This window comes from Lutjanus erythropterus, chromosome 16 (genome assembly GCF_056507025.1).
Source record: "Lutjanus erythropterus isolate fLutEry1 chromosome 16, fLutEry1.hap2, whole genome shotgun sequence".
NCBI classification, from domain to species: Eukaryota; Metazoa; Chordata; class Actinopteri; order Lutjaniformes; family Lutjanidae; genus Lutjanus; species Lutjanus erythropterus.
Window position 1 is genome coordinate 11,538,450 of NC_139332.1, and position 14,705 is coordinate 11,553,154.

General features: G+C 40.2%; 1 protein-coding gene across 1 annotated transcript in view; it reads left to right on the top strand.

Moving 5' to 3' along the window:
• LOC146312761 (triple functional domain protein-like) overlaps positions 1-14,705 on the top strand; it is a 105,136-nt gene that overhangs the window by 80,968 nt on the left and 9,463 nt on the right. The window contains exons 34-53 of the mRNA XM_084739703.1: positions 325-426; positions 1,580-1,609; positions 2,841-2,983; positions 3,120-3,219; positions 3,353-3,596; positions 4,196-4,303; positions 5,360-5,553; positions 5,639-5,809; positions 9,822-9,917; positions 10,431-10,579; positions 10,691-10,757; positions 11,155-11,258; positions 11,343-11,412; positions 11,508-11,597; positions 11,695-11,787; positions 12,983-13,033; positions 13,124-13,201; positions 13,341-13,532; positions 14,102-14,282; positions 14,389-14,655. Of these exons, the coding sequence (XP_084595829.1) occupies positions 325-426; positions 1,580-1,609; positions 2,841-2,983; positions 3,120-3,219; positions 3,353-3,596; positions 4,196-4,303; positions 5,360-5,553; positions 5,639-5,809; positions 9,822-9,917; positions 10,431-10,579; positions 10,691-10,757; positions 11,155-11,258; positions 11,343-11,412; positions 11,508-11,597; positions 11,695-11,787; positions 12,983-13,033; positions 13,124-13,201; positions 13,341-13,532; positions 14,102-14,282; positions 14,389-14,655 (2,530 nt within the window). The remainder of the gene's footprint in view (positions 1-324; positions 427-1,579; positions 1,610-2,840; positions 2,984-3,119; positions 3,220-3,352; positions 3,597-4,195; positions 4,304-5,359; positions 5,554-5,638; positions 5,810-9,821; positions 9,918-10,430; positions 10,580-10,690; positions 10,758-11,154; positions 11,259-11,342; positions 11,413-11,507; positions 11,598-11,694; positions 11,788-12,982; positions 13,034-13,123; positions 13,202-13,340; positions 13,533-14,101; positions 14,283-14,388; positions 14,656-14,705) is intronic.

The window sequence follows — 14,705 nt, forward strand, 5'->3', positions numbered from 1 at the left end:
TTTGAATAGCCATTGTACTTCAGTGACAAAGTGAAGCTTTTGCAGGGTTTCTTCAGGTCCTAAAATCCAATCTGATCTTTTTTGTGGACTTAAAATGTCTTAAATGCGATTTCTTTACAGGTCTGAAAAATGTAATTATGAAGCTCATGTTACTTTTACAAAGTTGGATTTTAATTTAATTTGCTTTTAAATGTGTATTTGGGAAAAAAAATATATTGATTACACTGTAACAACTAAATTTAATTGACCTGCAGAAACTCTGCTTTTAGAAGACTACCTGACTCACCTGTGATATTTCAGATCATTTTTCTTCTCTCTTCTCAGACATCAGAGTTGGGGGTGACGGAGCATGTTGAAGGAGACCCTTGTAAGTTTGCTCTATGGGTAGGACGCACCCCGACTTCTGACAACAAGATTGTGCTCAAGGTAAAAAAAAAAAAAACATCCTCTTGTCTATTTTTTCTAAAATCTCCTTAAGGGTTCGACCGATAAGGTTTTTCCAAAGGCAAAATTAAAAAAAAAATTGCAGGTTTAATAATACATATGTAATCAAACAGACTTGTTTATTAGTGTGTTGAATGTCAGTCACAATATCTGATTGGGGGGAAAAAAGGCCAAATGTGCCAAATCTTTCGGTCCAACCAAGTTTTCTCTTTAGTCTCTTTCTTCTGATACTTTTATCTCTCTGACGTCTTGTTTGATTGCATGAGCAGCTTCAAGGTGGCCCAAGAGGCTTTCTGTAGTCACAAACTCCTCTGCTGTCCCCTTGATTTCTTTCTTTCTTCTCTCTCGCTGTCTTCTGTCTGTCTGTCTCTCTCTGTCCTCTTGTTAGTTTCTGCTTTGTTCCATCCGTTAACAAACACAGGCACATCTGTATATCTTGGGCTGTGTTTTCTGTGGATGTTTGTATCTCTGATTCTCTCTGTGGGCTGACATGCTTCCACCAACGCCGCTGACACTGACTCAACCCCTTAACGCCCACAATCTCCCATCCTGGCTCTCTGCCACTTTGTCAAAGTGACGAGTAGCCATCTTTCTCTACCAGAGAAATAAGTTTTTTAATGATTTGAATGTCAAATACAAAAGTAAGATATGACTATTCAATTTATTCACTTCACTGGGTGTATTTTTCAAATGTTTTCTGTGTGTTTTCCTGTTGAAAACTGTCACAGATGGATTAAAGTCATGTCAGCCGTTGGAACAGCATGAAGCCAATATCCTAACATGCTAAATTCTGAGCGTTATGAGTCAGTAAACATACATGTTGACTATCAAACTAACCACTGAGAAGCAGTCATGTGGTATGTGCTTTGTAAATGAAGTGTGTCTCATTACTAACTACACATGTTAACACACACACACTCTCTCTCTCTCTCACACACACGCACACACACACACACACACCCCATCCATTACAATCTGCTACATATTTAATTGGCCTACAGTCTGCTGTCAAGGCAAATTATCAGTGTTGTGCGTTTCCATCATGTCAAACCATTTTGTCAGCATAAAAAAATGTCATGTACACTTTCTCAAACCAAACCAGTGAAATTCTCTATTTTATATTTCAAATTCAAAGCTAAGTCAGGGATCCAAACATGGAGCGATGGTGAGTACAAACTATCCCACAACACAGCCCTCAGCCACTTCTCACAAGTCTGAAACACAAACTCTTAGCACCTCCTATTCTTATTCTTCCTCAAACAATAGTTTAAAACACACACAGGGAAAAGCAGTACAAGTGATCCATTGCAGAAACCCACTTTAACCCAGTGCCATGGCCGGGGGGCTGAAAGATTGTAGCATAAAATATTCTATGGTAGTGATTCCCAACTAGCTGTTTTAGTACCCCAGGAGGTAATTCAGCAGTTGCCAAGGGGTATATGGAAAGATTATGTCATCTCACAATTAACTTACAAAAATATAGAAATATCTACACATTGAGTTTGCTGAACACTTTGCCATTCAGAGTCGTGAACGAGATAGCAATCCAGCACAGAGGTCTAAACAATAAGGTTAAATAAAACACATGGATAAATGGTTGAACTAGCTAGCTAAAAGTATAGACAGTTGAAATAATTAGCTAAAGGTAATGCATACATGATAATAATAATAAGCTTTGTTTGTACAGCAACTATCTTACAAGAAATGCAGTTCAAAGTGCTTTACATGCACCTTGGTGCATGCTTCAAATATAAAAGGCAGAATAAACATAAAAACCAAAGCCATAATTAATGTAAAATAACAATAAAGATAAGACTAGAATGCATGTTTGCATAGATAAAACCCATGACCCATGACATGGAGACATAGTGCAATGAACAGCAGCAACAGCTTCTTTTTATTCCCTCTTCCTCATGTCAAAAACTGAAGTCTATGGCAACTGTGAAGGGACACACTACCTTAAATACAGAAGGTTTTTAAATCATGTTGTTATGATGGTAGAGGGCTCAGTCATCGATGACTGTCAGCCGTCATGATGGATGATAATGTTGTGCATCAACCCTTCCCTATTATCCAGTTAACTTCCAGTTCAGAATCAGTTCAAATTAACGCATTAGGGATGTGTTGGGTGATGTCAAAGAAACAGTACTTGAATTAATCCGACAGGGCCATAGGGGTACAAAATGGCTTGGGAATCATTGCTTTTGGGGTCCCCAGGTGGAGAGGGCTCATATATGATAACAAAAATGAATGTGTTACATGCGTTCAGTTAATAAGAGGTGGCAAGAGGTAAATTCAGACTTGTGTGAGACACACAGAGTGAAACAAGAATTCCAAAGGAATTTCATTTCCTGACAACTTTTGACTCCTTGAACTTGTTCCATCATTGACAACAGGCGTCAAGCATCGAGAACAAGCAGGACTGGATCAAGCACATCAGGGAGGTGATTCAGGAGCGCACCATCCACCTGAGAGGAGCACTCAAAGAGCCCATTCATATCCCCAAGCCAACTACAACCAAGCACCACAAAGGGCGAAGGTAAACATGTGACACCAGCAAATGATGATGTTCTCAGGGAGCAGCGAGTAATGCTAATAAGATGGAGATTACTTTTGATCAAATCATTCACTCTCAGAAACATTTACACCTTTTATTGATCGTGTGTGTCTGTTAGGGACGGAGAGGACCTGGACAGTCAAGGTGAAGGCAGCAGCCAACCAGACACCATCTCTCTGGCATCCCGCACTTCACAGAACACACTGGACAGCGACAAGGTGAGCCAACACACACACATTCACACACACACTCACATACACACACACAGATGAGCAGAAATAACGTCCTAACTGCACATTAGAAGAATCCTGTCAGCTCAGCTCATCATAGTTATTACCTTTTCTCCCTCAGCTCTCCGGTGGCTGTGAGCTGACCGTGGTGATCCACGACTTCATGGCCAGCAACAGCAACGAGCTGACGGTGCGGCGCGGTCAGACGGTGGAGGTCCTGGAGCGCTGCCACGACAGGCCAGACTGGTGCCTGGTGAGGACCACAGACCGCTCCCCTGCCCTAGAGGGTCTGGTGCCCTGCTCCATGCTCTGCATCGCCCACTCCAGGTCCTCCATGGAGATGGAGGGCATCTTCAACCACAAAGGTACAGCATGTGGTGTCAATGGTCCAGAGTGTGTCTGCAGGGTTCTTACAAGTGCTGGAAATCCTTGAAAACACTTGAATTTTAATGTAGTGATTTCAAGGTGTGAAAAGTGTTTGGGTTTTAGATAACCTGCTTGAAATTGCAGTTGCATTAGTTTGAATATAAATCGCAACCTGGCTGAATAGTTTGCTTTTTCCATAAAGAAATAAAAGTTGAATATTGGTTCAACAAGGTTGTATAGGACACCAAGTCTGCATACAGAGAGGTGGCACATTTTGAGACATTCCTTTGATTTGTCAGCCTTCTGTAGAACATTATCATGAAACATAATTTTGGTTGTTCAGAGCACAGAAACATCTGATTTAATGTGATGAGGAAGTCAAATAATCCTTAAAGTCTATGTATATAAATATGTAATTTACCACAGCTTTAAGGTGATGGAGAGGGTGTTGACACCGTGTCTATCAGGGAAGACAGGATTTGTGTTCTGTATTCAAGGAATTTAACACACCGGGCCTGAAACATAAAGTTATTGAGATTACTGATTATTTGTCTACATCTGCATCATAACACAAATTTTCAACATCACTCTTCCACAGACACTCTGTCAGTGTGCAGCAATGACTCCATCATGCCAGGCTCGTCCGCTACACTGCAGCCGGGTCACGGCCTCAGCTCCCACACCTCACCGGGGCCTAAAAGACCAGGTATGATCACACAGGCTATCTGTTGTCCTCACAACCACGTCAATTCAAAAAGAGCATCAGAATGTTCCACACAGGTTACTCACACTAGAGCATCATTATCAAAGTCACTCATTTACTTATTAAATAAAAATGAATGAAACTGAGTGTAATTAGAGGCTATGTCTGGCCTTTTCCTGACCTTTAAGACATTTCTTTTCCTTTTTAAATGCAATGTACTGGTTAAATCACATAGCCACATAGTGGATGTAGAGCCATTGTTTCTTTCCATGACATAAGCAGCAGCATTTTTTGCTGTGATTTAGCAGAAACAGAGAAAATACTGTTGGGCTGTGATGAGTCTCATTAATACTTCAGATAATATATAGATAATAGTTAGTAGGGGTGACACAAATTCAGTATTAAATTGAAAATCAATTGAAATGATCTTTCAATTTCAATAACTGAATCGAAAGGCAGGATCAAGGCAGTTCTCCCAGTGCTTTTTTTCTGTCCACTCCCACCTATTTGCAGCATCCTGCAAGATGACAGCATAGCTCACCAGCCTTTATTGTACATTACACTTGATACCATATATATCTTTAAAGAAGAATTTGAAAATGTAACTGATATTGTCAGGGCATAAAACCAATCACTTGATCTTTACATATCAAAATTCAGTAGTCTAACAAGGGCATAATCGTCGGTTCAAAAAAGTTCAAATCATTTGTGACTTTAAAATTGAAAGTCGTGTCGAATCATGGATTTGGAGAACTGTGACACCCCTAATAATTAGAAACAACACTAGAAGACCCTACTGAAGAAGAGGTTTTACTTTAATATTGCTAATACGCCACTAGAATCAGAATCTTTACTAAGTGAAAATACCACATTAAGGCACCATCTATTGGTGGAACGGTAGAAGATTGATGTCAACTGTTACATACTGTGTAGATGAAATCATTTAAGTAAAGGGTTTACAATGGTGAATATCCCACTGTCTGGTATTCTGCTGTTTGGCTTTAAATAATCCTCCACACAGCGACAAACTGAGTGTTGTGTGTTTGGTTTGTTTCCTAGGTAACACCCTACGGAAGTGGCTCACCAGCCCAGTGCGTCGGTTAAGCAGCGGTAAGGCAGACGGCCATGTGAAGAAGCTGGCCCACAAACACAAGAAGAGCCGCGAGGTGAGGAAGAGCGGGGAGATGACAATGGGCTCCCAGAAAGACTCGGACGACAGTGCCGCTACACCTCAGGATGAGACCGTGGAGGAGGTGGGTGGATGCACAGTCTCTCCGTTTAGCAGTTCTGTAAAGCAATGTTGTGTAACTTCTACTTTACCGTCCATGTGTGTTGCAGAGGGTTCGTAACGAGGGACTGTCCAGCGGCACGTTGTCCAAGTCCAGTTCTTCAGGCATGCAGAGCTGCGGAGAGGAAGAGGGAGAGGAGGGCGCCGACTCTGTACCTCTGCCTCCACCTATGGCCATCCAGCAGCACAGTCTGCTGCAGCCGGACTCACAGGATGACAAGGTGAGCAGAGGGAGGACGTCACAGCAGGGACAGGACAGAGGGGTCGGAGAGAAGGGAGGGAGAGAAGGGAGGGAGAGAGGCAGACAGGCAAAGATGATAAAAAAAGAAAACAGATGAGTCACAGGGGATATTGGGAGCAGAAGAAATTATGATTAGGGACCGGGATGCAAACAGCATTCAGCTTTGACTTCTAACATTTCTGGTGCCGCAAAGTTGGTTCACAATATTTTCTTTTACATTTTAGGTTTTAGGTTATTTTAGAGGACACTAGATGCTCTCAGAGACTTTTGTTTTTGTGATGTCATTTTTTAATCTGAGTGATGAACATTCACTGACTCTACCTGTCTGACCATCATACCATATTTTCATATAAATTTGGTCTGTTTCCCAGAATGCTCTTTTTAGTATGTTTTAAAATCGTCAATATATTGGACTATTTTTGCTTAAAGTTATGTAATATTAAATGTGGTCACTGTTGCCCAGTCCTATTTCAGACAATCTCTGGGAAAAAAAAAAGTCCTATTTTTTTCTCCTTTGTGAGAGAGAAGTATTACGTGTTATCCCCGGTCTTGAATATATAACATGTTGGGATTTGCAGTGCACACTAAAGCCAACTTTGCTTGACTATTTTCAGCCTGGATCCTATCTTCCCATGTTTTTCTGTGTCTAAGTAACTACAGACAATTTTTGAAAATTGGTCCAGTATTGAGTGAGAGCACTCCAGGCAACTGTGCCTCATCAAAGTACATCCACTAACAGTACTAGTTGTTGCCACTGACAGGCCCAGAATACTTTTCTGGGTGTCTAACTGTATTTTGTTTAACCAGAAACAGACGCTCTGCTTTTTAACAGTTTAAAAAAAAACAGTAGTCACACAACACAAACTCACTGATCATAGCAGCTGTAGACCGTAGACAGTTAAAATTCCCGTGCAGTTGCCTGTATGGACTACACTGCAGCTCAGTTTTGCCTCTGCCAACTGCAGTGCCTTCCCTCAACATTGGACCAGTTTCAAAAACTGTCACCATTAGTCAATTTAAAAACATGGGAAAATAAGGTCTAGGTTGAAAAATGCCAGTTACCCTTTAAGAGGCTCTTTGTTAGTGCATTTTCTCTTTCTGGTTTTGCTGTGGAAGTATATTAATGTATTAATGAAATTAGACAATAAAATCAGCAGACTAGTACACGCTTTGCACAAGAATGTGTACCGTAACTCAACAAGGGGGATGGCTGCAACAGATTATGATTTTTTTTTATTATATCAGTGACTGAAACTAAATCATATCTGACAGATTTAAGATTGAAGTAGGTATAATGTAAGCATCCATTTCCATTAGAAAATACATCATGTACATTTTTTTTTATACATAAGAACAGAGTAACAACTTCAGCCAGTTTAAGTCCTCCTAAATAGATATTGGATATCTATAATTAGATATCTATAACGATCTTAAAAATAAATTAAACACTTCTTATACAGGCTCTCTTTCTTCTCATTGCTGTTATGATTTTTAGTTCTTGAAGGTTACATTTTCGCTCATTTTCAGTCTCCCACTTTCCCCCCAAAAAGGACATTTCCTGGCACAGTTTTAAGTGACTCCTTACTTTCTGTTATGCATAACATTTTTATCTTGGCATGTTGCATCATATTCTCCCCTCTCTTCTAAGGCAGAAAGCAATGAAAAGTTTCAGGCACTCCAAGTCTCCTCCTCGACTTTAAGCGGAGACTCCTCTGACACTAATTTCTGTTTCTCTTTTGTTTTGTTTCCTGGTTGTATCGTTTGCTGTTTGCCATGCTGTAGCATTACCTTGATTTATGTCCTGTCTTTGCTTTGTCTCAGTTTCCATACCTCTCCATCTGAAATGCCCCGCTCTTCCCCCCTCTGTCTCTTTACCTCAGTCGATTCTTCAAATCTCTCTTTTTTTTCCCCCTCACTCTTCAGCTTTAAATGCTACTCGCTAAAGCCTTTTTCTCTGGTTTCTACAACAGTTTATAGACTGAAAGGAAATGAAGCTAGCAGCTTTTTTAGACCTATCTTCTTTTTAAAACATACATTTCTCTGTCCCAAAAGTTCCTAACTTTTGTATTTTTCTGAACTCTTAAACATTCCTGAATTTCTTTAGTGTAGTTTTTTTCCTTCTTTTTTAGTTTCACTCATTTTGACTTTCTGTATTTCTGCCCTGTTTCTACAACACACCACTGTAATGCAGTTATCAGGCAGATGAGCAAGGGCACTACGCGAACATGTAGATAAACAGAGGATGCATGTAGCTCTTTGCTCTAAACGGAGGGCAATGCAGAGGTTTTCCGTCTGTGTTAGTGCAGATCAGATGGCGAAAAATGCTTAATTCGCGTCTACTTGTATACATTTTAAGGAAAATTTGAATTTTGTGATGCCTTGAGCCTGTTGGAATAACACAGGACTGCAGCTTTTTTCTGCATGTTTATCATTCATAGGTTGGAAAAGGTTGGTGGCTAACAAACAAGTAGATGTTGTTATGAAAGCAAAGAGGAAAGTCATAAGATTCCATGACAGCTTTCCTGGATTATAATCTAAATATGACCACGCCCACACTGAGGTGAAAATTCAAAAGCCCCCCTGTTCCCATCATCCTCCAAACCCCTCCTTCCTCACCCGCCCTGCCCGCTCGTCCTCATCTCCCTTTTACCCTCTGTGCGTTAACCTCATTACCCATGCGAGTAATTGGCATCTCTAAACGCTGGCGAGGCCAGAAGGGCACACAGCCTCACCCAGAAAGAAAACCTAATTGGGGAAAGTCTTGAAGCACAGCACAGCAAGGGTGAGAGTCTCCTCAACTATATATCCATACACACATATACCTTCTTCCATCCTCGCTCTGTTAGCATCTTTCTTTATTTCAAGGGCTGTCCATCATCACCCCAAGAACGCAACGGAAAACATCCATTCAAACATCACTTTTTTTACCCCCCCAACCTTCTCCCCATCATCATTTTCTGACATTTTCTTTTTTTTTTTTTCCCTCATTATCTTCATTTTGGTCACTTCCACTTTCAGCCTCATGTTTATTTTTCACCTTTTTACATTTTAGATTTCATATACTTTTCCTTTTCACTTTCTTGGAATCTTCAGATATAAACCTCTGGCATTAGGGGTTTCACTGGTGGGAACATCTCTGTGGATCGCTCTTCAGATTACAGCATTGAACATTTAACAGACATTTTCACTAAGTCATTACTCACTCAATAACTAATAACTAAACATTCACATATCATAAAACTAATAAAAAAAAAAAAAAGTAAACAAAATCTAATCTTTATTCATCTTAAATAAAACATAAGCATGACCTTTAACCTAAAAAATAATATTAGGCTATTTCTCAGCACATGTAAGTTCATGGGTTAAATAAGCTTCACATAAAAAAGATAATAAAAATATTTATTGTCTGTTTTAATAAATTAAGAAATTGCTGTTTTAAATAGCAATTATTAGATCTCTTTAAATGACTGATTAAAGGTCCAGTGTGTAAGATTTGCAGGGATTTGTTGGCAAAATATGGAAGAAATGTAATATAATACTCAGTATGCTTCTATTAGTGTATAATCACCTGAAAATAAGAATTCTGTTTTTAGTTACCTGATAATGAGCCATTTATATCTACAGAGGGCAACGATCCTCTTCCAGGGAGGCTGCCATATTGCAGCGCCATGTATTACAGTAGCCTAGAAGAGACAAACCAAACACTTGTTCTAGAAGTAGTTTTTCTCCTACAATTTGGAAAGGGAGGCTGAGGCGAGGTGTTCGCAATCTGCAAGCTCCCTTCTAGATGCCACTAAATCCTACACACTGGTTCTTTGAGTTGTATGAATGATAACCTACAGTCAGGTGACTATGCAACACTAGAAAGAGTTGTACTGACAGCAACCAAAGAGCAGATTTTGCAGAAATAGGTGTTAGATAATACGTTTTTATCAAGTTCTAATGCTCTTTTTTTTCTTTCTCATTCCTGTCATCTCTCTATTTTTACCCAGACCTCCTCTCGTCTGTCGGTCCGTCCATCCAGTTCAGAGACGCCCAGTGCCGCTGAGTTGGTGAGCGCCATTGAGGAGCTGGTCAAAAGCAAGATGGTACGAAAACAGATGAACACACTAAACTCAACATATCCCTTTGTACAAAAAGATAATTTGCTATGGCTATTTTTTCTTTGTTTGTTTCATTGTTTTAATTGAATTTTAAAAGCTTTAAACACTTCAGACAATGTGCTACTCTGGTGAGAAATCAGCATGTGGATTATGGCATCAGCTGACTGCCTAAAGATGCTCAATATACATATTCGTATGTCACCAAGTTAGCTTGATTAACTGCCAAAGTAAGCCATTTAATTTGTGTTCATGCTGCTCCTCCCCTAACCTTAATCCTACCAACAGGTAGGAAGGTAAACTTTTTGTTATGTCACTGGTGCATTATTCTATTACTTCAATTTTTCATGACTTTTTCAGTTTGTTCCTAATAATATCATGTGTTTCTGAGTTTGTTCTTGGTGTATCTGGGTAGTCCTTGTATGTTACATACATTGGAAGGATGAAGGTTAAACAAACATTTGTGCTCTGTGGTTTACCTTGTGTTTCTCCCTCATGCAGGCTTTGGAGGACAGACCCAGCTCACTTTCAGTAGAGCAGGGAGACAGCAGCTCTCCCTCCTTCAACCCCTCTGATAACTCCCTCCTCTCCTCTTCCTCCCCCATCGAAGAGATGGACGAACGCAAGACCAGCATCCTGAAGAAAAGACAGTATGTCATCTGCTTCCTTTATATCACAAATACATATTGAGGTGAATTCTTTGTGATTTTTCCTCATCATTTCTTGAAGTTTGAGTCAAACATGTTTTTTCTTTGCTGCAGTTACATTCTGCTGGAGTTGGTAGAGACAGAGAGAGATTACGTTAGAGACCTTGGCCTGGTGGTGGAGGTGAGTTGATGCTTTATCATCTGTTTAATTAGTTGTATGTTACTGTGCTGTCCGAAAATATGAAAGCTTCTTGGTTTTCTAGTAGTTTTTTCTGTGGTAAGATAATAATAATAATGACATTAGAAAGTTTTTTACAATAAAAGCAGGACACCTTTAAAACAGAAGGAGAATAAAACAAACTAAAGCATCATAATTATAAATAAAATCAATGAAAAGCCAAATTAAAAAAGTGTTGTTGTTTTTTTAAGTGATTTAAAACATAAGACAGTTTGCATCCCTCGTCTCCTTGAGACTAACATTTTAAAATATCACTCAAAGTATTAGAATTAATTAGCTGAACTTCACAGACTCCCTGGTGTAAACTTGTGTTAATGTGTTTGCGTGTCTTCATCATCAGGGCTACATGAGCCGGATGAAGGAGGAGGGCGTCCCTGATGATATGAAGGGAAAAGACAAAATCGTCTTTGGCAACATCCACCAGATCTACGACTGGCACAAAGAGTATGTGACACGCTCATATAGGGAGAATACAGAGCTTCTGTTCACTTTGCGCAGTAGCTAACTTCCCTCTCTGCTCTCTCTTAGTTTCTTTCTTGGGGAGTTGGAGAAATGCTTGGAGGACCCTGACAGACTGGGACCGCTCTTTCTCAAACAGGTTTTTCTTCAGTGAATTCCCAACTTCTGCTTTATTTGTACACGCTTATATAGATTTGCTGTTGTTGTAATTGTTTGTGTTTTTTTTGTATCCAGGAACGGAGGCTAAACATGTATGTGGTGTATTGTCAAAACAAGCCCAAGTCAGAGCACATCGTCTCAGAGTATATCGACACCTACTTCGAGGTATGAGCCCATTTCTTTTGAGTTATTTTGAAGAATCCTCTGAGACCTCCGTGTTGTTGTCAGCCTCTCGAATGACCTCTGACCTTTGACTTTGTAGGACCTGAAGCAGCGGCTGGGACACAGGCTACAGATCTCAGACCTGCTCATAAAGCCAGTCCAGAGGATCATGAAGTACCAGCTGCTGCTCAAGGTTTGTACGTTACAATACAGCAGGGGGCGCTAGAGCTGTAACTATTGGTTTTGTTCCCTTACATTTGTCTTAGCATCATAACATCTGGAATTCATATTGTTATTATACAGTGTCTCAGTCATCTGCTGCTAATAAATTTAGATCTCTGTTACTTATAATTTATAATGATATTTTAAAGTGATTGATCTGATTATTTGAATTCAGGTTGTACTCATGGATAGTCAGTGTATTACTTATAACAGCTGTTCAGCACACCCCCAGTTTGGAGAAGCAGTGAGGAGCATGGAAACTAAACTACGTACTGCTGTGGACAGGATCAGCAACAAAATGTATTTTTAGTCTCTTAAAAAAGGCCCATGTAAATAATCAATATAGTGTAACTCTATTTAGAATATTTTCATTGATTTACCTTGCTGCCAGACAGCTTTTACTAATGGAGGAGGAGGGTGAGGAGGAAACCACTATTATAGAAGCCAACGATGGTTTTCTCTCACTCAACCAGACTCCATTGGTGGAATCAGCACTTTTACCTCGCAGAACTAAGGAATTATGGGTGTGCCTCAATCTGTCAGTTTGTGTTATCGTGTGACCTCAGTATTTGGAAAGGTTTGTTTGGGTTTGCCAATGTGACACAATAACACAAACAAACCAAATGATCAAAGCAGCGTAGACCAGCAACCCACATGTTCTGTGAGATAAAATTACTGTTTGTGTCAAAGTAGTCTGGTTGAGCAAGACAGAGCGATATCAAGCTTAACAGCAGTTTTCTGTCAGACGACAAGGTAAAGCAGTGAAAATAATAGAAATACTGTGTGCACTAAAACTGATTTTTGAGAGACTAAAATACATTTTGTGGTGTTTTTCCTTTGTGTTTTCTTTATTTTGTTTAATCCATTGTTTGTAATTTACCTTGGTTATATGTCACAATGGTACCTCGCATCTTGAAAAATAAAGTAGAAATAAATAGATTAAATACATTTTGGAGGTAACCCTGTCCACAGCAGTTCACTGCTTAGTTTCTGTGCTGGTACTCATCTCTACTTCTCCAAACTGTGGCTGTGCCAGCTGCCACTTAAGATAGGTAATACACTGACTTTTGATAAGTACCACAGACAACTCTTAATCAAATAAACCAAATTATCCCTTTAAAGTGTAAATTGTTGAGTTTTTATTTTCTTTACATTTTCTGTTTCAGGATTTCCTGAAGCATTCTAAAAAGGCTGGGCTGGAGTCTATGGAGCTGGAGGTAAAATACTGAAATAAAATTTCTTAATCCCTTAAAATCAAACCAAACATGTTCAGCAGTCAACCTTTTGGTCATTTGTGACTCTTTCAGAAAGCGGTAGAGGTCATGTGCATCGTGCCAAAAAGGTGTAATGACATGATGAATGTCGGCCGGCTTCAGGGATTCGACGTAAGAAATCACATTATGATGAAAGCAGGGTTACACTCAGTGATACAATACATTCTTCACAGCATGTTGCCTCAACAAAAACTTTATCATCATCATCTCTCTTTCTTCCCAATTCCATCTGGTTCATTTCCCTCTTCAGGGGAAGATTGTGGCTCAGGGACGCCTTTTGCTGCAGGACACGTTCATGGTGTCTGACCCGGAGGGCAGTCTGCTTGGCCGGATGAAGGAGAGGAGAGTCTTCCTCTTTGAGCAGCTGGTCATCTTTAGCGAGCCCCTCGATAAGAAGAAAGGTTTCTCCTTGCCAGGCTTCCTCTACAAGAACAGCATCAAGGTAACTGACATATTAGATGGACAAGGATGTCCACCACAATATTATCAGTGAAGGCCAGTGGAATTAAAAGTGTGTATGAGCAGCTGTCAGTTAAAGGGCTTGCAGCTCCCTCTGCTGGATAAACTACGCCTGTGAAAAATAAATCAATGTGTCACAAGCTGCAACAATTAGTTGATTTATCAATAAGTGAATCGAAAGAAAATGAATTGCCAACTGTTTTGATATCAGAATAATCCTTTCAGTCATTTTTCAAAAAGAAATATGAAAAATTTTCTTAAATGTCAGAATCTGCTGCTTTTCTGTCATTTATGATAGTAAATGAAGAGTGAGTTTTTAATTGTCTGTCGGACAAAAGGAGCAATTTGAAGATGTCATGATAATAATAATAATACTTGATAATTAAAATATTTTAGCTACAGCTCTATCTGTGAGGTTTTAGAATAAATAACAAGCAGAAAAGAATTATGTAAGGAATTAAGATGCTCATGAATACAGCCGTTAAAGCTCAGTATGTATTTAAAACTGACTGATATATAACAACGTCTCTCCCTCTGTTTTTCTCTCTGTAGGTCAGCTGTTTGGGTCTAGAGGAGAACGTGGAAGGTGATCCCTGTAAGTTCATTCTCACATCTCGGTCGACTAACAGCACCTTGGAGTCCTTTGTGCTTCACTCCTCTCATCCAGGGGTGCGCGAGGTCTGGACCCTTCAGATCAGCCAGATACTGGAGAGCCAGCGCAACTTCCTCAATGGTAGGCGCACACACACACACACACACACACACACACACAAAACAGGTTTTCTGGACAGAACTGTTTGCCTCATGGCCTCTCCTGTGTCTGTTGTACCTTCTTACAGCTCTGACGTCACCAATAGAGTATCAGAGGAACCATGTGGGGGCAAGTGGTGGCTCATCCGTGCCCAGCATGGGAGCTCCAGCAGGAAGTAGCAGTGCGTCCAGTGCACCCCCTGGAGTCGGAGGTGGAAGTGCCCAGGGTAGTGCCATCCCTTCAGGATCCCAGGGTGGCTCTCGTCGACCATCCAGGATCCCCCAACCATCCCGCCTGCCCCAGCCCCTCCGCCACCACCCCGGGGCCGACACCGACGGCCCCAATAAGATGTCAGGTATGGAAGATGTATCCATCTGTATTTGTGAAATTTGTTAGTAACACTTT